At 45.3% G+C, this 21073-nt stretch overlaps 1 protein-coding gene across 1 annotated transcript; it reads left to right on the top strand.

Moving 5' to 3' along the window:
• The first annotated feature begins 2126 nt into the window (after positions 1-2126).
• On the top strand, positions 2127-19679 carry DET1 (DET1 partner of COP1 E3 ubiquitin ligase). Its single transcript, XM_032233519.1, has 5 exons — positions 2127-2250; positions 4623-5816; positions 9332-9522; positions 15060-15251; positions 18862-19679. The coding sequence occupies exons 2-5, from the start codon at positions 4734-4736 to the stop codon at positions 19049-19051; spliced, it is 1656 nt and encodes a 551-aa protein (XP_032089410.1). The 5' UTR covers positions 2127-2250; positions 4623-4733; the 3' UTR covers positions 19052-19679.
• The last annotated feature ends 1394 nt before the right edge of the window (positions 19680-21073 follow it).

The raw sequence follows: 21073 nt of genomic DNA on the forward strand, positions 1-21073 counted from the left end.
TCTTCTTTTTCTTCCCTCTTCATTCTCCTTTTTTTCCCCCTTCTCCTCTTCCTTATTTTTCCTTCCTTGCTCGCTTCCCATATTTTTTGTCTTTCCTCTTTCCCCTTCTCCTTTCCTGACACTTCTTGGATTCTCAAATGCAAAAGCAGAAACATTTCTCCTTTTGTTTTGTTTTTGGTTTGTTTTGCTAGCTCTCTGCCAGTGAAAACGGAGCTCAGGGTGGGTGAGAAATGATCTGCCCTCCCAAGTTCCATTTTTTTTTTCTGGCAGAGACACTGCGGGCCAGTCCTTTGCTGTTTCCAGGGTGGCCCTGTAGGCCAGATCTAAGCACCCCATGGGCCAGATGTGACCCCCGGGCCATGAATTTCACATCCCTGTTCTATATTGTTGGTGCCCATAGACAAGAAAGTTTTTTTCTTTATGTGCTGTACTTCTGTCCACACTTATCTTCTTTAAAGACAGGCAGCTATGCACTTAATAATTAGCCATTTGTATGTTTGGATAAATATAGGTATAGAAAATCTCAAGTCAAGTGTAAATAGGTCATCCATTGATCTTTTAAAACACTCGTGGTTGGAGAATTAAATGACATGGATGAGCAGAATCTGAGAAAGAAAGCTGGATCTAAAAATTGCTAGTTTGGGCTACCTGTAATGTAAACCCAGTTCAATTGTTTTGTTTCATAATATATATATAAAAAAGGAAGATTTTGATTTAAGTCACTTGTGATCAGTGTAAGAGAACCCTGGTGTTTTGCAATTGGATTCTAACAGTCAATACCCAGCAGGGATATTGATCCTGCTAACTTCACATGAAAACATATTTTCCAAACACTAAGCGAAAACAAAATTTGATCTGTTTCATTGACAGATCAGAGAGCAAAGTGAGATTAAAAAAAAAAACTTTTGCCTTTCTTTTCCATGTATCTTCAAATACTTTGGGTGTTCAAGAGAATGGGTTCAACAAATTTGAATCATGACCCTAAAATTGGTTTTGTGGACTTTTTTGGGGGTGGGGGTGGGGATGGCGTTTGCCCAAAATAAATCATATGTTTTAAGATAAATCATATCTAGAAAAAAGAAGATATGAAAGCTAATCACATTGTGAGCAACACATGATAATCAAATGTATTGCTGTATTTAAATTGCAATCCCAACTAAGTCTCATTCATCTCTTAATACTTTCTTGGTGCATTAACGGCATTTCCTACAGAGGCTAATGTACTTTAGTGATAGTAGTTGAACTGCGTTCATATTAATAAGGTCTTCAGTTTACATAAACAAAACATGAGACTAGAATGTTAGACTGCACTGGTCACAATGGAAAAGGAGCATAGATGACAAAAAGTAAAGAATATTTTCTGGTCATTACACTGGGAGTCATATATCATAGTCCTCAAAAGCTTCAAAGTCCAAGTTGGCAATAGGCCCTGTGTAGTGTGGGTTCTATCTTTCCATCACAATTTGTTTACATGTTGCCATTTTCAACCTTATGTCTCCACACTCAACATTTCTAGTCTGCATAGCAACTACTACTTGCTGCAGAGGTTGGCAGGTGTAACATGTAGAGAATACTAGGCTGCTGTGTATGTCTTCATGTATGTATGAGATGTGGTCGTGATGCATTAGGTTGTCATGGTATCCTGCTAGGTAGCAGCTGTGGTGGCAAGGCATCCAACTGATGAGTGTGGTTGGCATGGCAACCTCAAGGGGCCTGTCTTTATTCTGCCCATACTCAAAAGATTGGAGTGGGGAAGGTCTTTCTTGGAGTGGTTATCCTAGGGACCACATCTGTTGGTTTGTCTATTGCCATAAAGCACATCATGAGGCCCATCTTCAGCCACTGAGCTGCCTTCTGGAGGAGAGGGCAGCTCCTTAGATACCAGGAGCGCTCTTCTAAGAACCGGGTTGCCATGGCGCCAATTTCAACGAAGATGCGGTTGCCATGACAGCGACGCAGAAGGCAAGATAGAGGGGACCCAAGGCGACTCGCGCCCTCCAGACGCCAGAGGACGCTGCCCGGCGCAGAAGCGTAGTAAGACATAACGCGGAGTAGTCACTCTATCCTCCCCTCCTTTACTCTATGGCCCTCTGTGCGAGCTTCAAAGCGAGGCGGCCAGTCCAGCTGCGGCGGACTCGTTGGTGGGGTTAGCCCCGCCTCCTCTGGCGGAAAGATGGCGGCCGCCAGCGCCGTCGAGTGAGCTGTGGAGGTTCGCCCCGTCGGGAGCGATTCGTAGCTGGAAGCATCGAGGTGGGGTCTCCCCTTGCCGCGTCCTCCCGGAGTACGCGTGGAAGCGCTGGCCCCGTGCGTGGGGAGGGGGAATCGCGCTCCTCCACGCCGTGGTTCGCTGTCGCTGAAGGACTGCTGCTGCCTCTTTCAGCCGTCCTTGAGAGGAAAAGGGGCTTCAGTCGCCTCCTTGGGCTCTCCCTTCAGAGCATAAACCGAGGGGTGGGCGGGAATGCCGATTGAAGCCGATCCCCCAAAGGCCAGAGCCATAAATTCATTGATTTCTTTATATATCCAAACTTCTTACAGGTGAAGGGTGTGCAATTTGATACTCTGGGAGATGTGCAATTTAATCAAGATCATAAAACATTAAAAAGACCGAAAAATTTAGGATATTAAAAAAAAATCAAAAATGTAAAACATAGAAATATATGAGTATGAGTATCATAGGGTAGAGTAGAATAGAATAGAAAAGAAATGCAGAATTGAACTGAATAAGGAAGAGAAGAGAATTCTTTATTGGCCAAGTGTGATTGGACACACAAGGAATTTGTCTTTGGTGCAGATGCTCTCAGTGTGCATAAAAAGACAAGATACATTCGTCAAGAATCATAAGGTGCAACACTTAATGATAGTCATAACATAGAAATAAGCAATCAGGAAACAATATCAATATAAATTGTAAGGATACAAGCAACAAAATCACAGTCATACAGTCCTAAGTGAGAGGAGATGGGTGATAGGACCGATAAGAAGACTAATAGTAATAGCAATGCAGCCGTAATGAATAGTTTGACAGTGGCGAGGGAATCAATAAGATAACGGAAGGATGCCATGACCCCAAAGGACGTGTGGGAGCTATTTATATTTCTCTCAAGTGTGGGGGAAATCCCCTTAATTAATTAATTAATTAATTAGTTCCTTGTTAGTGGAACTGCCTACCTTGATAGGTAGCTACTTCTTTAAATGTCCTTCTTTCCACTTAGGTGGGTTGACTACTACTGCAGAAAGGAGGAGTGCTGGCTGATTATTATTCTGTTTCTATTATTAAATGTATTTGTTATTGGGATATCTGCCGCCTTCAGTTACTTGTAACAATAATAAAGGCAGGATACAAATTATAATGCATAAATTTATTTGCTGCTCATCCTGCAGTTCATGATGACTGAGCAGCTTACAATGTGAAATGATGTTAGGTGAGGAATGTAGACCTTTGAATACAATAAATTCAAGAATACCTTTAATTTATCAGACTTATATCCTGCCTTGCTTACAGGAGGTTAAAGCATCACACGTAATGCTCCCTTCTCAATTTTCCCTGCAACAATTGCCCTATGAGTAAAGTTGTGCTAAGAAAGAATAACTGACCGAAAGTCACCCGATGACTTTCTATGCCTGAGGGTGGACTTGAACCTGCATCGTCTTGCTCATTGGCTTTATTACCTACTTGCCTAAGAAATTCCCTTAGGCTAGATCAGCTCCATATGGTCTGCCCTGAATTGAAACAAGAGTTTCAGGCAGGGTTTTTTGTCCCCCTGTATCTAGATATTTGAAATGTTCCAAATATAAAATATGCAATCCACCACAGAGTTGTGATTGTTTCACATGTGCTTAAGAAAGAAAGAGGGAAAAGAAACAAACAAGAAACAAAGTAATAATATTCAATTTAAAAATCAGCTGATTCATATTGCATTCTACCTCAAATTCGGAAATCCTAGATAGAATGGCTGAACTTGGATTCCAATATGTATTCAGATTCTATTCAGTCCAATCTACCTCACTTAGTTACAAAGAAGAAACAAATAGAAGAAAAAGCATCCTTGAAAGAAAGATGGAAATCCATGCTATTGGAGAGGGATCGCTACTATCTAAAAACCCTCTCATTCTTATTTGTATCAGATGAGATCATATTTCATAAAAGATTGAGCCAGATGTTTGAGCTGCTCTTTCTATTCTAATATTCTGGCCTGCTTTGATTACATCATCGCCACTTCAAGTGGAATGGAATACCCCAAAAGAGAGATGGGCTTCCTCTTAGTTTTTAGTCATTAGCTCTTCTGAGCAGTTTCTAATTTACATTCAATATTTGCTGGTTTCATTTGGGAAACAAATTCCTAAACTGCATTTCTTTATTTATAAGTATGATATTTTAGCACAGTTCTTGTGATAGTAATCCTGGAAAATGATACAGAAATTTGGAGAATCTTGTGGCAGCTTAAAAAGTAGTGGGGGGGGGGGGGTTGTATCTGTGTGTGCGTGGAGCAGAAACTCAGACGCTGAATTCATACTGTCATCACATATTTGAATTGCTCTCTTTTTTTATAAGAACACACATGTTTCATCTTAACTAGATGTGGGTTTAAGACTGATGTCTCTTTCTTTCCTTCTCTCTCCAGTTTTATTACCACTGCCTCCAAATGTCCCATTACTTGACAACATGATTGGCCCCTCTGTGGCTCTCGCAGAGCCTAGTATTCCTGGGACATTTTCTGTTTGAAGAAATTAGGATGGAACATGACAACCCAACCATCAAACCTCGTCGGATCCAGAACCAGAATGTAATCTATCGTTTAGAACGCCGAAGGATCACCTCTGGCAAAATCGGGACACACTGGCACCAAGTCCGCATTTTTCATCAAAACATTTTCCCCAATTTCACCGTGGTCAACGTTGAGAAGCCGCCCTGCTTTTTACGGAAATTTTCCCCCGATGGAAGATACTTCATTGCTTTCTCCTCAGATCAGACTTCCTTGGAGATTTATGAATACCAGGGATGCCAAGCGGCAGAGGATCTACTCCAGGGTTATGACGGAGAGATCTTGGCTAACGGCAACGACCAGAGGTCCATCAATATCCGTGGGCGTCTCTTTGAACGTTTCTTCGTCCTTCTTCATATTACCAACGTGGCCTCCAATGGTGAGCACTTGAACCGTGAATGTAGCTTGTTTACAGACGATTGTCGATATGTCATTGTTGGTTCTGCTGCCTATCTGCCTGAGGAGCCCCATCCTCCCTTTTTTGAGGTTTACCGCAACAGTGAGTCAGTGACGCCTAATCCCAGGTCTCCTTTGGAAGATTATTCTTTGCACATTATAGACCTGCACACGGGCAGATTGTGTGACACCAGGACATTCAAATGTGACAAGGTCATCTTATCCCACAACCAAGGACTCTACCTATATAAGAATATCTTGGCTATTCTCTCCGTGCAGCAGCAAACTATCCATGTCTTTCAGGTCACTGCTGAAGGCACCTTCATTGACGTACGAACTATAGGGCGCTTTTGCTACGAGGATGACCTGCTCATGCTCTCTGCCGTCTATCCAGAGGTCCAGAGGGATTCACAGACAGGGATGGCCAACCCATACAAAGAGCCTTTCATCAATTCTCTGAAACACAGACTGTTAGTCTATTTGTGGCGAAGGGCAGAGCAAGATGGAAGCGCTATGGCTAAAAGGAGATTCTTCCAATATTTTGACCAGCTGAGGCAGCTTCGCATGTGGAAGATGCAGCTGTTGGATGAGAATCACCTCTTTATTAAGTACACAAGCGAGGATGTAGTCACTTTACGAGTGACGGATCCTTCACAGGTAGGAATATAAGTAATTTTATGGCATTGCCGTTTTGTATGGTTGTATTGTGAGTGTTAAGCTCAGTGGCTAAGACGCTGAGCTTGTCGATCAGAAAGGTCAGCAGTTCTACGGTTTGAATCCCTAGCGCCGCGTAATGGAGTAAGCTCCTGTTACTTGTCCCAGCTTCTGCCAACCTAGCAATTTGAAAGCATGTAAAAATGCAAGTAGAAAAAATAGGAACCATTTTTGATGTTAAAGTAATAGCGTTCCGTGTGCCTTCAGTGTTGAGTCATGCTGGCCACATGATTACGAAGACGTCTTCGGGCAGTGCTGGTTCTTCGGCTTTGAAATGGAGATGAGCACCGCCCCCTAGAGTCGGGAACGACTAGCACAGGGAACTTTTACCTTTACCTAAGAGAAAACAACAACAACCACCCTTGAGTGTAATATAGTTTGGATTCTTGAAATTCTGCTTTGGTTGTTTAGCTTCACATTTAACACCTTTTAGATGGAGCAAGAGATGTAATTTTCCAGGAGATCTTCTTACCATGCCTATGTGTGCTGCTGGGACCAAAGCAAACAGTGTTCCCTCTGAAGGACTTAATACAATTGAGTCCTCTAAAGAAAGAAAACCTGGGCTGATTGATAGGACACATTTCCTGAGGGCTCCATAAGATGATTGCAAGAATGTGCAAAAGAAAAAAAAATCCTGAAAATCAAATGGGGGGACGGGGGGGGGGAGGAGGAAATGATTGGTACTGGATAAATTAACCCCAGTTTTGAAGAAACAATGGAGGAACATAACCTGAATATTTGTAGACCAAGAAAGGATGGTCTTAAAGGAACAAATGAAGCTTGAACAATCAGAGAAATAGGCCTTTATATAGTATGACAGTATGTCTGATTGCCCTCTTCAGTGAAAAGCTGTATAGTTTTTTGAGTAGTGTGTGTGTAGGAGAAGGAATGGCAGAACTTGGGGCGGAGTTAAAAGAGGGATCAGCCTAGAATCCCTGCGTAGCCACAAGTGGTCTATATTTAACTCCCTTTGAATTTCATTGATCTTTGTCTAACTCCAGATGCCAACTCTTACTTGAGAAGATTCCTGTGCATAGGCACGAGTAGCAATATATCAGTTTAATTGGACCATCACGTGCAGACCCAGTCTTTCACTCCTGATAGGTTGCTTCTTAGTTCTTCAGAATTCTCCTTCATTTGGGGGTGTAAGATGGGCTCAAAAGACCGTGACTTGGAGCTGACACCTCTCAAAGTATTGGCCTTTTCTTGATGGAGGCTTTAAAAAAGTGGGAGGTTTATGAGATGTTGTGTGTCCCAGGTGCAGTGTTGTTTTGGTTGCTCATGGCAGCTCAGTGGAAGGCCTAAGCCCGTGATGGCGAACCTTTTTGTTGTTGGGTGCCAAAAATGCACCCATAATGCAAAGCCTCCCTGGCCACCTAGAGGCCCTCCGGAAGAAGGAAACGGATCATTTCTGAACTTCTGGTAGGCACATTGGGCCCATTTTTTGCCCTCCCCAGGCCCCGGGGGCTTTCCTGAAGCTCGGGGAGGGTGAAAATGGCCTCCCTCGGCCCTACAGAAGGCCGAAAATCAACGGGCCAGCAGATGCAGCTCCACTTGCCACCTGTGGCACATGTGCCATAGCTTTGCCATCATGGACCTAAGCACACCTCTCGTGATTGGAAGCGGGTGGAAGAGGGTTGCCCCCATATTTCAAGCAGCGATGATTGACACAGATATACGACAGCATCCCTTCTGACTATTCTGACAGCCAGATTAGACTTCTAGGGTTTCCCTGCTTTTCTTGGCCCCCACATCTATTTTTGGCCAAAAAACAAAAGATTTTAGCTGAGATGAATGGAGAGATTTAATACAGGTAGCTCTCGACATGCAATAGCTTGTTTAGTGACCGTTTGAAGTCGTAAAGTGACCATTTTTCACGTTTCTGACCATTGCAGCATCCCCCTGGTCACGTGATCAAGGTTTTGATGCCTGGCAACTGGTTCATATTGATGATAGCTGCAGTACCCAGGCAGAGGTGGCATTCAGCCGGTTCTGGCGAATCGATAGCGGAAATTTTAAGCAGTTTGGAGAACCGGCAAATATCACCTCTGGCTGGCGCCGTCCCAGCTGATTGGTCTATTGCTGCCTCCCAGCTGATCGGCTGGGTCGTCTTTTCTTGCCCTGCACAGGAGAATGGAGCTGGAAAGCAGGTTAATGGGATGGGGAGGGAATGAGGATTTTGTAGTATCCTTCCCCTGCCACGCCCACCAAGCCACATCTACAGAACCGGTAGTAAACAAATTTGAATCCCACCACTGATCCTGGGGCCATGCGGTCACCTTTTGAGACTTTCTGAGTAGCAAAGTCAATGGAGAAGCCAGATTCTCTTAACAGCCATGTTACTAACTTAACAGCTATGGTGATTCACTTAACAACGGTGACAAGAAAGGTCATAATGTGGGGCAAAATTCACTTAACAAATATCTCACTTAGCAACAGAAATTTTGTGCTTACTTGTAGTTAAGTTGAGGACTACTTGTATAGAAATTGCTTCGTTGCCAGGGGTCAACTGAGCATGCAGATGGCTTAATTTTTCTTATAATTTTATAAGCAGGGGTCTAACATTCACGATAATAAAAACTATAGCTTGCTTTTTTTTTTAAGGGAAAAAAAAGATTCTCAAGATTCAGTGCTCCAAAAACTTAAATTACAACTCTCTATAGAAAGATGCAAAATATGATCGAGTTTTTGGATTCACCTGCAATCTTATTTCCTAAGGGGAAAATTCTTTACTGCTACTTAGGAGACTCGGTTAAAATCAAAACAGACTTTTTCAACGTTCTTAGATAAGAATACCAGTAATTCAAAATAAATAGTTAATGGCGCTCATCTTTTCTTTTCCAAACCAGCAGGCGATCTTAAACAGTGCAGTGTTTACAGGCAGCAGCAGAGCACAATGCCATCTAAAAGACTCGATCTCGGCATGTTAGAAATATTAAGACAGCCAAAGGAAATTATTGCCCCCCCCCCGCCCCAACACCTTCCTAAATAAGTCCTACCACTCTCACTTTTCTGCATATACTGAAGGAATAATCAGCTGCCAGCTCACAACTGACTGGGGGGGAAAAACTTAAAGAAAAAAAAAACCATTTCCCAGCAGGAACTAAAATTAAATCTGCTTCTCTGAGAAAAGAAGCAAAAGCACCCTTGGCAGAGAAAGCAGAAGTGGAATGTTGAGTGTCCATTTCGAAATAAACAAAGCAAAAGGAGGCATTGAAGGAATTTCACCTAGCTTCGTAAACGATTTGACAGCAGTTAATAACCCAGTCAAATCGGCTCTCCTTTCAGATGATGGAAAATGCAAGGCACGTGTGGCAAAAGATAGGATCCTTCCACAAAACGAGCTGTTTTCTTTTTGGTTTGCTGTGCGGTCGGCGGGAGTTGGCTTGCTCACCCGAAACCGCTGCCTCGTGTCTTACCCAACCGGCAATCAATTTTCTCCTTCTTCCTCCTTCCAGCCTTCCTTCTTCGTGGTGTACAATATGGTGACTACCGAGGTGATTGCCGTCTTTGAAAACACATCGGACGAGCTGCTGGAACTCTTTGAGAACTTCTGCGACCTCTTCCGCAATGCCACCCTCCACAGCGAGGCCGTTCAGTTCCCTTGCTCGGCCTCCAGCAACAATTTTGCCAGGCAGATCCAGCGCCGGTGAGCCTCATACCTTCTGTTAAAACACACACACACACACTCACCCGGGGTCAAACAAAAGCAGCAAGGTCGAAAGGACTAAAGCTGAATGTCAGCATTCCAAATACCATCCAAAATTAAATCAGAGTTCAAGGCAGAGCTTTCTGCAAAATTCCAATTTATTAAGAGAGGCATGTTGGCACATCTGGGAAAACCCGAATCTGAAAGCTTCCTGGGTTTTCCGCCAAGTTGAAAGTTCATGATCTTGCCCCCACACCCACAAGTCCATCACGTGGTCCAATCTTTCACTGCCATGCTGGCATTTCCACCCATCCACTTCTGGTCAGGTGCAGAGGTGCAGAGACAAAGGATGACCTTGGGCTTCTAGAAAGGAATGTTATTTTGACAACAACACATTCTACTCCTTACTATTCCCTCTCCCAATTACCCCACTAATGAAACAGCGTAGTAAAATAATAGAGAGTGTGACAGTCCAAAGCTCCAGCGAGGAATATGGCTGCAGGCCTGACACTGAAAACTTGAGGTTCGGCTGCCCAAATGAATTGGAAATGTTCTCATGTCTTCCAGTAAATATATATGAGGGGTGTCCCAGGCTTTTGGTAGGCGAGTCTCATATTTATTATTTACTTTATTAGATAACCATTGATCTGAAAGGTGTCCTGCTTGAGCAGGGGTTGGACTAGAACAGAGGCGTCAACCTCAATTTCATTGAGGGCCGCATCAGGGTTGTGTTTGACCTCAGGGAGGCCGGGGTGAGCGTAGCCAGCTCAACATCACTCGACAAGGCTCCGTTTTTGGCCACGATGGCCTCCTACAGCCCTCTGCCAGCAGAAATGGAGCTTGGAGGGCCATGTGTGGCCCACCCAGGCACCATTTTGGCTGGCAGAGGGTTGCAGGAGGCCATCGTGGCCAAAAATGGAACCTTGTCGAGTGATGTTGAGCTTGGGAGGTTCCATGCGCAGCCCTCCCAACCTCCGTTTTTGCTGGCAGAGGCACCGTGGGCTGGTCCTTCTCTGTTTCCAGAGCGCCTCCAGAGGCCATATCTAAGCACCCCATGGGCCAGATGTGCCCCGCAGGCCTTGAGTTTGACACACCTGGACTAGAAGATCTCCAAGGTCCCTTCCAACTCTGTTATTCTGTTATATTTAAGACTTTTGGGAAAGGAAAGGGCAGCTACGGGTCAGGCAGGGACTATATTTTTCTAATAGGGAAAGGGAAGAATCTGGCTTTTTTTTTTTTTTTTTAAACCTTTTCTTCTGCTTGATCGAATGCCATGAAGCCATCATCGACGCTTCGTGACACCAAAATTTTTTTCTCCCTGACGATTTGTCCCTAATCTGATTTCCAGATCTTCCAACAGTGGCTCCATTTGCCACTTGAACTGATTCCATCCACCTTGCTGCTGGTCTCCCTCTCTTTCCTTCCGCCTTCCCCAGCGTTAGAGCCTTTCCCAGAGAGCTTTTGCACCGTGTTTCCAAAGCAGGATAATAGGAGGCTGGTAATTTATGCCTGGAGTGAGAACTCTGTGGATTGATTTATTGGACCCATTCTCTTGTTTCCTGGCTCCCCTTTATGTTCTTATTTTACAATTTGCCTGATAGATTTTCGGTCTTGCCCTGCGTCTTATTCTCACCAATTGTAATTGGAAGGGAGTCCAGGAACTGCACAGGATACAGGTAGTTCTCGACTTACAACAGTTCATTTAGTGACTGCTCAAAGTTATGCAAAAAGTGACTTATGATCATTTTTCCCAGTTACCATGGTTGCAGCGTCCCCCGTGGACCCGTGATCAAAATTTGTTTGCTTGGCGACTGGATCATATTTCTGACAGTTGTAGCATCCTGGTGTCACGTGATCCCCTTCTGCAACCTTCTGTCAAGCAAAGTCCATGGGGAAGCCGGATTCACTTAACGACCGTGATGCTGAATTAACAACCGCCCTGATTCGCCTAACAACCGGGGCGAGAAAGGTGGTAAAATGGGAGAAAACTCCCTTAACAAACGTTTCGCTTAGGCTCAGTTGTGGCCTTAAGTCGAGGACAATGTGATGCATAGGATGCCTTAATTAAAAACAACAGCAACAATATTTCCCCCCCTCCCCCAGCGGTCTCCAGATATTTTGAACTACAACTCCAATAGTCCCCCTATTTGTGCTGGCTATGCCTGACGAATGTTGAAGCCCAAGACATAAATGGACTTTATTGAAGGCTTCTGGCTCTCTGCTTTTCAGGTGTCCCTCACCTTGTAAGATAGATCAGGATGAGTTTCTCATATAGTCGATGATGAAATTGAGGGATTAGCAATAGCACTTAGACTTGTATACAGCTTCACAGTGCTTTACAGGCCTCTCTAAGCAGTTTACAGAGTCAGCATCTTTCCCCCGACAATCTGGGTCCTCATTTGACCCACCTCGGAAGGATGGAAGGCTGAGTTAACCTTGAGCTAGTATGGATGGATGAGTGGATGGATGGATAGGGAAGGGAAGGGAAGGGGGAAGGAAGGAATATAACTATAGCACTTAGGCTTATGTTCCTCTTTGCAGCCCTCTCTAAGCAGTTTACAGAGTCAGCCTCTTGCCCCACGACAATCTGTGTCCTCATTTTACCCACCTTGGAAGGATGGAAGGCTCAGTCAACCTTGAGCCTGGTGAGATTCCATCTGCCAAAGTGCAGGCAGCCAGCAGTCAGCAGAAATAGCTTGCAGTACTGCATTCTAACCACTGGGCCACCGTGGCTCATTAGCGTTATCTGAACAGTAAGGAACAGAATAATCTTTCCTGAAACTCACCTTAGTAAAGAAAACACAGAGCTCTCCCTGTTTCCTAATTTCAAAGCAAGCAATCACTTTACCTTGTATACCATAGATCAAACTCAATACCCATGAGGTGCTTAGATCTGGCTCGTGGGGCCGCCCTAGAAACAGTGAAGGATTGGCCCACGGTGCTTCTGCCAGTGAAAATGGAGTTTGGAGGGGCGCATGCAGCCGAAGGCAGAGGGTTGTAGAAGGCTGTCGCAGCCAAAAACAGAAATTGGGAGTCCATTTGGCAAAAGTGCTCAGGCTACCACAGGTGCCCCCAACACGTAACATTGAGTTGGCCACGCCCCAAACACCCCCCCCCACTCCGCTCAAGGTCAAACACAACCCTTGATGCAGCCCTCCATGAAATCGAGTTTGACACCATTGCTATAGATTATTTTTTTCAACAACTTAACAAGGACAAACTGCTTCTCGTTCCTTCCATTTGCATTTCCCCCCTACCCTTTGCATCATTCGAGAATGAAGGATGGGTTTTCATCTTGTCATTTAATATCAGAAGATCTGTAGCCATTAAAACCTTTTGGTTTTCATGTGGTTCTTTGAGAAAAAATCATTGAATCCTTGTCTCTCTCCCCCCCCCCCCCCATTGTGATATCTGTCATATTTTGCAGTTTAAAGAGTCCAGTTTATGAATAGTCATATGGATTTACTTCTAAACTTATTTCCAGGAAAACAGCGTTTGGCCTTTCAAATAAAGACTTTTTCTACAGATTCAATATTCCTGGAAGGGCCATTTAAAGAGATATGAGTTTCCTCCCCCCTCCCTCCCTGCCATTACATAGTATAAAGCTGTTGTCATTCTGGTATGTTACTTAAATGCAAGAGTGTCAGAGTGCACACAGCATGACTACTATTTTGCGACAACCCAGGAGCAAAATACAGTACACCAAGCTTTTGTCTTTCAAACAGTGGTTTATATACAAGACTTATACATACATACATACAGGTGTCAGGCAAATACTAGGCAAGCAATCAATTTTCAACTCTACACGGAGAACTACAATGGAGATAGATACACAAAGAGAGAAAGATGCACCCTCACATGGCCTCCCTTATATATACAGCTTCTTAAAGTGGCAGTAACCCTCCTGAGTCATCCTCATGTCATCATCTCGGTTTACAGCCTTACAGCAGCTGGTCAGCTATTAAATCCTCATTACCCTGACAAAGAGATTGAATGAAGGATGACTTTTTAATAGTGCAAGGTGATTTGGTTGTCTCTAAATTACTAATTCATGTTTTCTTGAAGAAAAAGATATTTTGCATTTCAAACGAGTTATGTTTTTTTTAACCCTTGGTTTTATTTAGTTCAGCACCTGATTAGCTCTTTCTGATTATTTTTTCTGCTAGAGTTCCAACTGTCTGCGCTTCTTGTTTTTATCCTTCCACATAATCATCCATTGAGTGAAGGCTGTTCTATAAAAATTGTTAAAGACCATAAGTTGTACTAAAGTAATTAATGAGAGTAATTTTTTGGATGGGGTGGGGTTTTTTCTTTTTCTTTTTTGGTCATCACTGATTTTCTTACAGAGAAGCCCATAATGAGCTTCTAAGGAATCCCTGTTAGATTTTTTTGTTGGAAAGGCAATCTAAAAATGATTATGCTGCTCAATGTCTCTTCAAGTGCAGGTGATTCACTACTTGAGAACTATTTCTCTGGTTATCAGTCTTCATAGCAACGTAGCTGCTTCATTTGTGTCTTAACTCCTCTGGAGGAGCTTAACTACATTTTCTACATGTTCCCCTTGCTTACATTTTAATCTCAAAACAAGCACATGAAATAGACAAGTTTGAATTTCCGTAGCTTCGTGGGATTTGAATCTGTCTGTCTGATCTGACTCTGAATGATGCCATTATTTCCTCTATCCCAGGGGTGTCAAACTCAAGGCCTGCAGACCGATCCACGGGGTGCTTAGAACTGGCCCACGGCCCCACCCTGGAAACAGTGAAGGTGGCTCTCCTGAGCTCCATTTTCGCTGGCAGAGGGTTGCAGGAATCCATTGGAGCCAAAAACGGAGCTCGGGAGCTCGTTTTCACTGGCAGAGCGCTCAGGCGTAACAACACAAGTGATGTTGAGCTGGTCACGCCAGTGGTGGGATTCAAATTTTTTTGCTACTGCTTCTGTGGCCCGTGGCATGGCTTGGTGGGCGTGGCAAGGGAAGGATACTGTAAAATCTCCATTCCCTCCCCACTCCAGGGGAAGGTTACTGCGAAATCCCCATTTCCTCCCCTTCAGCTGGGACTCGGGAGGCAGAGAATAGATGGGGACGGGGCTAGTCAGAGGTGGTATTTACCGTCTCTCCAAACTACTCAAAATTTCCGCTAACGGTCCTCCAGAACTGGTCAGAACCTGCTGAATAACCAACCGTCACTATGCCTCCCCCCTCCTGGCCCCCCGAGGTCAAACACAACCTTGAAGCGGTTCTCAATGAAATGGAGTTTGACACCCCTGCTCTAATCTTATTCAGAGACTACAGCTTCAAGGTCTTAGGCAGAAGTTCTTCAAACTCCTTCCCCCCCCCCCCAAATATTTTTCTCAAAAGAGATATCAAAGATTGGCCACAGCTGAACTCCAGCCCTATTGTGAACTCGGGATCCTTGTTTGTCTGATTTTTCCAAAGCTAACGTATAGTAAGTGCCAAGTGGGTGGAAGGCAGGAGAGTGGGGGTTTTTTTAATGTCATTTCTTTCAGCTTGATAGCCTTCACCTTCTCTGCTTCAGTTTCAAGGACACCATTGTCAATGCAAAGTACGGGGGACACACAGAGGCTGTGCGTCGGCTCCTGGGTCAACTTCCAATCAGCGCGCAATCATACAGTGGCAGCCCTTACCTTGACCTCTCTCTCTTCAGCTATGATGACAAGTGGGTTTCGGTCATGGAACGTCCCAAAACGTGTGGCGACCACCCAATCAGGTATGCACCGCCGTGCCTTGATTTCCACGATTACATTTGAAAGAACAAGCCATTGAATAAAGTTTGCTTCCCAGATGGCCAGGAGACAGGTAATCATAAGGTTTATGTTATGTCTCATTCATTCGGGGCAATTAATAGGGTCTTTGGTTTGAGCCACCACAGGCTACAAGTAGTCCTCAACTTACCACCACTATGGGAGGTGTATGTTGTTAATTGAGAAGTTTGTTTAATAGCAATAGCGCTTAGGATTATATACCGCTTCACAGTGCTTTGCAACCCTCTCTAAGCGGTTTACAGAGTCAGCCTCTTGCTCCCAACAGTCTGCCTCCTCCTTTTACCCTCCTCGGAAGGATGGAAGGCTGAGTCAACCTTGAGCCAGTCAGGATCAAACTGCTGGCAGTCAGCACAATTAGCCTGCAGTACTACCTTCTAACAGGAAGGAAGGAAGGAAGGAAGGAAGGAAGGAAGGAAGGAAGGAAGGAAGGGCACTTAGACTTATATATGGCTTCACAGTGCTTTTACAGTCCTCTCTAAGCAGTTTACAGAGTCAGCCTCTTGCCCCCAACAATCTGAATCCTCATTTTACCCACCTCAGAAGGATGGAAGGCTGCGACAACCTTAAGCCTGGTGGGATTCGAACTGCCGCATTGCAGGCAGCCGACAGTCATCAAAAATAGTCTGCAGTGCTGCCCTCTAACCACTGCCCTCTAACCACTGCGCCACCACAGCTCTCAAGTGAGGTTTGCCCCATTTTACAACTTTCCACAGGCGCCCTCGACACGAGTGATGTCAAGCTGCCTCCCCCCCCCCCCAGCCCTGCCCGGGGTCAAACACAAGCCTTATGCGGCCTTCAATGAAATCAAGTTTGACACTCCCTGATCTAGAGCAGGGATCTCCAATCTTGGCAACTTTACGGCTTGTGGTCATCAATTCCCAGCATTCCTCAGCCAGTATGGCTGAATGGGGAATGCTGGGAGTTGGAGTCCCAAATGTGCCAAGGTTGAAAGACCCCTAATCTAGAAGGCAGAGAGCCTTCACTTCTGATCTGCTTTTCAACAGCCGCAGTTGTTGCTTTTTCTACCCGTTTGAAGTTTATTCCCCATCTTCCTAGTTCCCAGTTCTGTCTGCCGCTCAAAAACTATTCCAATGCCAGTTCGCACCCTCATGCCTTGTAGCACCCAACTAACGGGCTGTTTTGGAGGTCTCCTTTGAACCTTTCCTTATTGGCATGCCTGAGTTCCTTTATGCCACGCTCGGCTTACTTTTGAGTTCTTCTTCCCTTTTTCCCACCATGCGCCAAGCTGCTGAAACAGCACATTCCATGTTGGGTTGGATAGAAGATGATGGGCCTTTTGCCACCTGCTCCCCACCCACTTTAGGGACGTAGTGGCTCAGTGACTCAAACGCTGAGCTCGATCAGAAAGGTCGACAGTTCGGCGGTTCGAATCCTAGCGCCGCATAAGGGAGTGAGCTCCTGTTACTTGTCCCAGCTTCGGCCAACCTAGCAGTTGGAAAGCACATAAAAATGCAAGTAGAAAAAATAGGAACCACCTTTGGTGGGAAGGTAACAGTGTTCCGTGCGCCTTTGGCATTTAGTCATGCCGGCCAGACGACCACGGAGACATCTTCGGACTGCTCTGGCTCTTCGGCTCTGAAACGGAGATGAGGACCCGCTTCCGTAGAGTCCAAAATGACTAGCACATATGCGCAAGGGGAACCTTTACCTTTACCCCAGCCACCTTAACCCGCAGCCAGGAGACTGCTTAGCTGTCCTCTAGCTTGGGCCAATCGATGAGCCAGGAAGCCTTCTGTTGACAGGTGAAGGCCAAGGCTTAAGCAGACTGAAAAATGTCACCGTAAGCCTTTGGGGGAGGAGCGTTTTTTAGAAGCCCACCAGCTAGGTAAGCTTTTCCATCGCTGTAACAATTGGCCCCCGGAGAGAAGTGCTCTCCATTACTGTTCTTATTGGCACGCATCTTGCATTTCGGGATCTTAATTTCACCGCTGCGTTCGGAGGCAGTGCAAATGGCCTCTGATTGCAGAGCACTTTTCAAAAAATAGATGTTAAAAGAAGAAGGAGGAAAAAAAAAAAAAAACCAAACCCGAGACAGAGCCCATCTTGGAGATTACAGGGCACTTTTCTTGAGTATGGCAAATTGCCCCGAATTAGAATGGCAAAGGCAGAAACTCGTGGAATGAAGTTTGCTCCCCTTCCTGTCGTCCCCCCCCCTCCCGTCCCCCCCACAGCCTTCTGTTTAGAATGTCAGGCTAACCAGATTGTTGCTCTTTTCCCTTGGTGTGTGTGTTTGTGTGTGTGTGTTTTTGTGTGTGTGTTTTGTCTCTTAATTGTTAGGCCAGCCAGGAGGCTTTTAGGAGCAAGATATCGATAATGGCTATTTTAGAAAGAATGTGATGAATGCAACAGGCCACATAATGAAACCTGGAGGGTATTCTGTTTAATCCCCAAGAGAGCCTCCTCTTCCCCACTCTGTCTGCATGCAACGTGGATGGTGTGTATTATGTGGAGGGAAGGGGAGGTGTGGAATCTGCACCATCAAGGGTTCGAGCACAGAGAAGGATGCGGTGAAAATGCTCCCCTGCAAAAAAGGAAGGGAGAAGCAGCCACAAGATCAGGGTCAGTCTGTCTCTTTTATCTCAGCTGTATTTTTAAAAACTCAATTCCTCATGGCGTCCTTCTCATCCCGATGATGAGCCCATCTCCTGCAAGAGTCTAACTGAATATCTGCTGTCGTAATTCCAAGGTTTGACAGCTTCCCAGCACAGGCTTGATTTGTGTAGGACTGAGCTGGAGAGTGGATAGTTTTCTTTGGCATCGAGGTTCCCTGCTACACTTGACTTTTCATTTTCCCCTTGGCCCAACATCGCTCGGCATCCTTTTTTTTTTACTGAAGGGGGGAGAGTTCTAAAGATGCTGCCTTGAGCTTCTACGAGAAAGGCAGGATCTGAGCCATGATTGATAATAATGCCCTTCAATCCCATCACTTAGCTCGTTTGGTAAAAGGCAAACTTTGCTTTTATTGAAACCTTTTTAGTAGAGAAGTTCTAATGTTTCCCTGTTTTTTTTGTCTTCACTTTGGTCAAAATAGCATGATGTTTTTCTTTGCTTACTGAATTCATGAGATTGATGTTTATTTAGTTCTGTGTGCCCAAAGACTAGCCATCCAGCATTTCTCTCTTTCCCTCTCTCTCTTTCTCCCCCACCCGCTCTCCTCCTTTCTTTGTTTCTGTCTCCTTTCCCCTTTTTTCTCTCTCTCTGTATCCTCTCTTTCTCCCTCCTTCCCTCTCTCTTTCTATCTCTGTCTGTCTGTGTATCTCCTTCCCTCCTTTCTCTCCCTCCCTCCTTCCCTCTCTTTCTCTGTCTGTGTTTCTCTCTCCCTCCCCTCCTTTCTCTCCCTCCATTCCTCCCCCCTCTCCCTCCCTCCTTCCCTCTCTTTCTCTGTCTGTGTTTCTCTCTCTCCCTCCCTCCTCCTTTCTCTCCCTCCCTCTCTTTCTCCCTCCCTCCCTCTCTTTCTCTCCCTCCCCCTCTCTCCCTCTTTCTCTCTCTGTTTGTCTCCCTACCCCCTCCCTCTCTCTCTTCTCCCATTCACAGATTTTATGCCCGAGATTCTGGTCTGCTGAAGTTTGAAATCCAAGCAGGACTTCTGGGTCGACCCATCAATCATACCGTCCGGCGCCTGGTGGCATTTACCTTCCACCCTTTTGAACCCTTTGCTATCTCTGTGCAGCGGACTAACGCGGAATACGTTGTAAACTTCCACATGCGGCACAGCTGCACGTAGCATTTTGCTCTGCTGGGGACACTGAATAGAGACATTGGGGGGGGGGGGCGTTGTTTGTTCACGGATACCCTGAAGCCAAAGTCAGGCTGAAAGAAACCAAAACACTAAACCTTTTGGGAGCGATTCTGTTTTAATCCTGCGGTGTTTGCATCTCCCAGGAATGATGGTGCTGATGGATCCATAACCGTCTCGAATTTCTTTTTTCTCAGGTGTAAGCCGTTCTTCTGTCATTCAGCACAAACCAAACAGATTATTTTTTTACAGTTCTCTACTCTGATACTTGACTTACTACTACATCTACTAGTACTACTGCTGTATAGTGGGCAGGAGTGGGGTGGGAGCTTCATCTGAATAAGCAACATGAAACACATTTGTAGCAAGCTGTTTCTTATTTTCCTCTTTCTCTCTCTCTCTCTCTCTCTCTCTCTCTCCCTCCCTCCCTCCCTCCCTCCCTCCCTCCCTCCCTCCCTCTCTCTCTCTCTCTCTTGCATGTGCGGGATAAAGGTCCTCCTATCACTACCGTATTCTGAGAAGGTTGGTTGGTTCCTTAGTGGGAGATAGCAATAGCCCTTCGATTTATATACTGCTTCACAGTGCTTTACAGCCCTCTCTTTACAGAATCAGCCTCTTGGCCCCAACAATCTGGGCCCTTGTTTTACCCAACTCGGAAGGATGGAAGTCTGAGTCAACCTTGAGCCTGGTGAGATTTGAACTGCCAAATTGCAGGCAGCCTGCAAATCAGCAGAAGTAGCCTGCTGCACACTAACCACTGCGCTACCGTGATAGAGATAGGGATACAGTGCCTGCTTTTATACAGGCGAGGGAGACAATGGGATAGAATACTCTAGTTTAAACACTTTAGAGGAATCTTAGGCTTTCGTCTCCCACCTCTCTCTTTAGATTAGATTACAACCCACCAAAGGTTTTGTGCTGCCCAAGTTCTGTTCTATAAAAAACCCGCCTGCCAACCTAGCGTGCCCAGGGGCCAGGGGTCCAAGATGACCTTTACGAGGGGTGTTAGGGTTCTGTTTTGCTTATAATTGATCATTCCAGTTGAGTGCCCTGCAATATCATGCAGTTGCGTTGCGTGCCTATTTGACCCACACGGGGTTTAAAGGAGGGAATTGTTAACTTGGGTTGGCCGTGAGAGACTAGCCCCCTACCCTGCTTGAAAATCCTTGCTTACAAATTGTGAGCCTCCCAGAACCGTTCGTTGAAATGGGCAGCTGTACAAACCAAACCAGTGCATTCGTAAATAAGTAAATAAATGAAATAAATAGAAACAGGCCTGCCTTCAGTCAACTTGCAACCAGGTGGAAGGGTGGGCCTGTTTTAGAAATGTATCTAACATTTCTCTTTCCCTAAATTTGGTACCAGCACTACACTCTTGGCAGCTCTCAGCAGGAGGCAAGAATTCCAAAAAAAAATTTACACCTGGGAGGACATTTTCATATGCTCAGAATGATAGGCTTTTTGTTTTTTCCCTGGAAGTTCAGGGAAATAAAAGTAACACGGAGAATAAAAGTAAGAGGAAGAACGAGTGTGGTTTGCTCTTTGGGTGCCCTTTCTTTCTCTTGCTGTTGTAGCACGCCAGTGGCCAGTGGAGCTGGCAGCAGATTCGGACAGTGAGGAGGTTGGGGAGGAACATGGGCCAATCCTGGAGTCTTGGGAAGGCTCTGATGAGGACTCTGTGTTGGAGGCAGAGAGGGGGCCAGAGCCGTATGCCAGTTATCAGCTGCCTTCAGAGTCAGACATCAGTGAGGCAGATGAACAGCTGGAGCCTGTTCCCAGTGTGCACATTCACAGAGTTGCCAGACGAAGGGAACAGCTAATGAACAGGGGTCGACTTGGGAGTAAGGCCACAGGTGGACGATGAATGGCCCCTCCCAAAGGAAATAAAAGGGGAGCAAAAGGGGAGTGGAGCTTGCAGGAGACCATTAGTTTGCTTAATTGGTTCGTGACTCTCAGAGACTCCTTGCCAAGTTCTGCAGATATCGGCCTGTCAGCTCTCCAAGCCAGAGA

The sequence above is a fragment of the Thamnophis elegans genome, chromosome 16 (genome assembly GCF_009769535.1).
Source record: "Thamnophis elegans isolate rThaEle1 chromosome 16, rThaEle1.pri, whole genome shotgun sequence".
Lineage (NCBI taxonomy): Eukaryota > Metazoa > Chordata > Lepidosauria > Squamata > Colubridae > Thamnophis > Thamnophis elegans.

Excerpts from the sequence above, each read along its gene's own strand:
- DET1 (XM_032233519.1), top strand. The coding sequence starts at position 4,734 with ATGGAACATGACAACCCAACCATCAAACCTCGTCGGATCCAGAACCAG. Across the intron at positions 5,817-9,331 it reads GAGTGACGGATCCTTCACAG|CCTTCCTTCTTCGTGGTGTA; the intron begins GTAGGAATATAA and ends TCCTCCTTCCAG. Across the intron at positions 9,523-15,059 it reads GCCAGGCAGATCCAGCGCCG|TTTCAAGGACACCATTGTCA; the intron begins GTGAGCCTCATA and ends TCTCTGCTTCAG.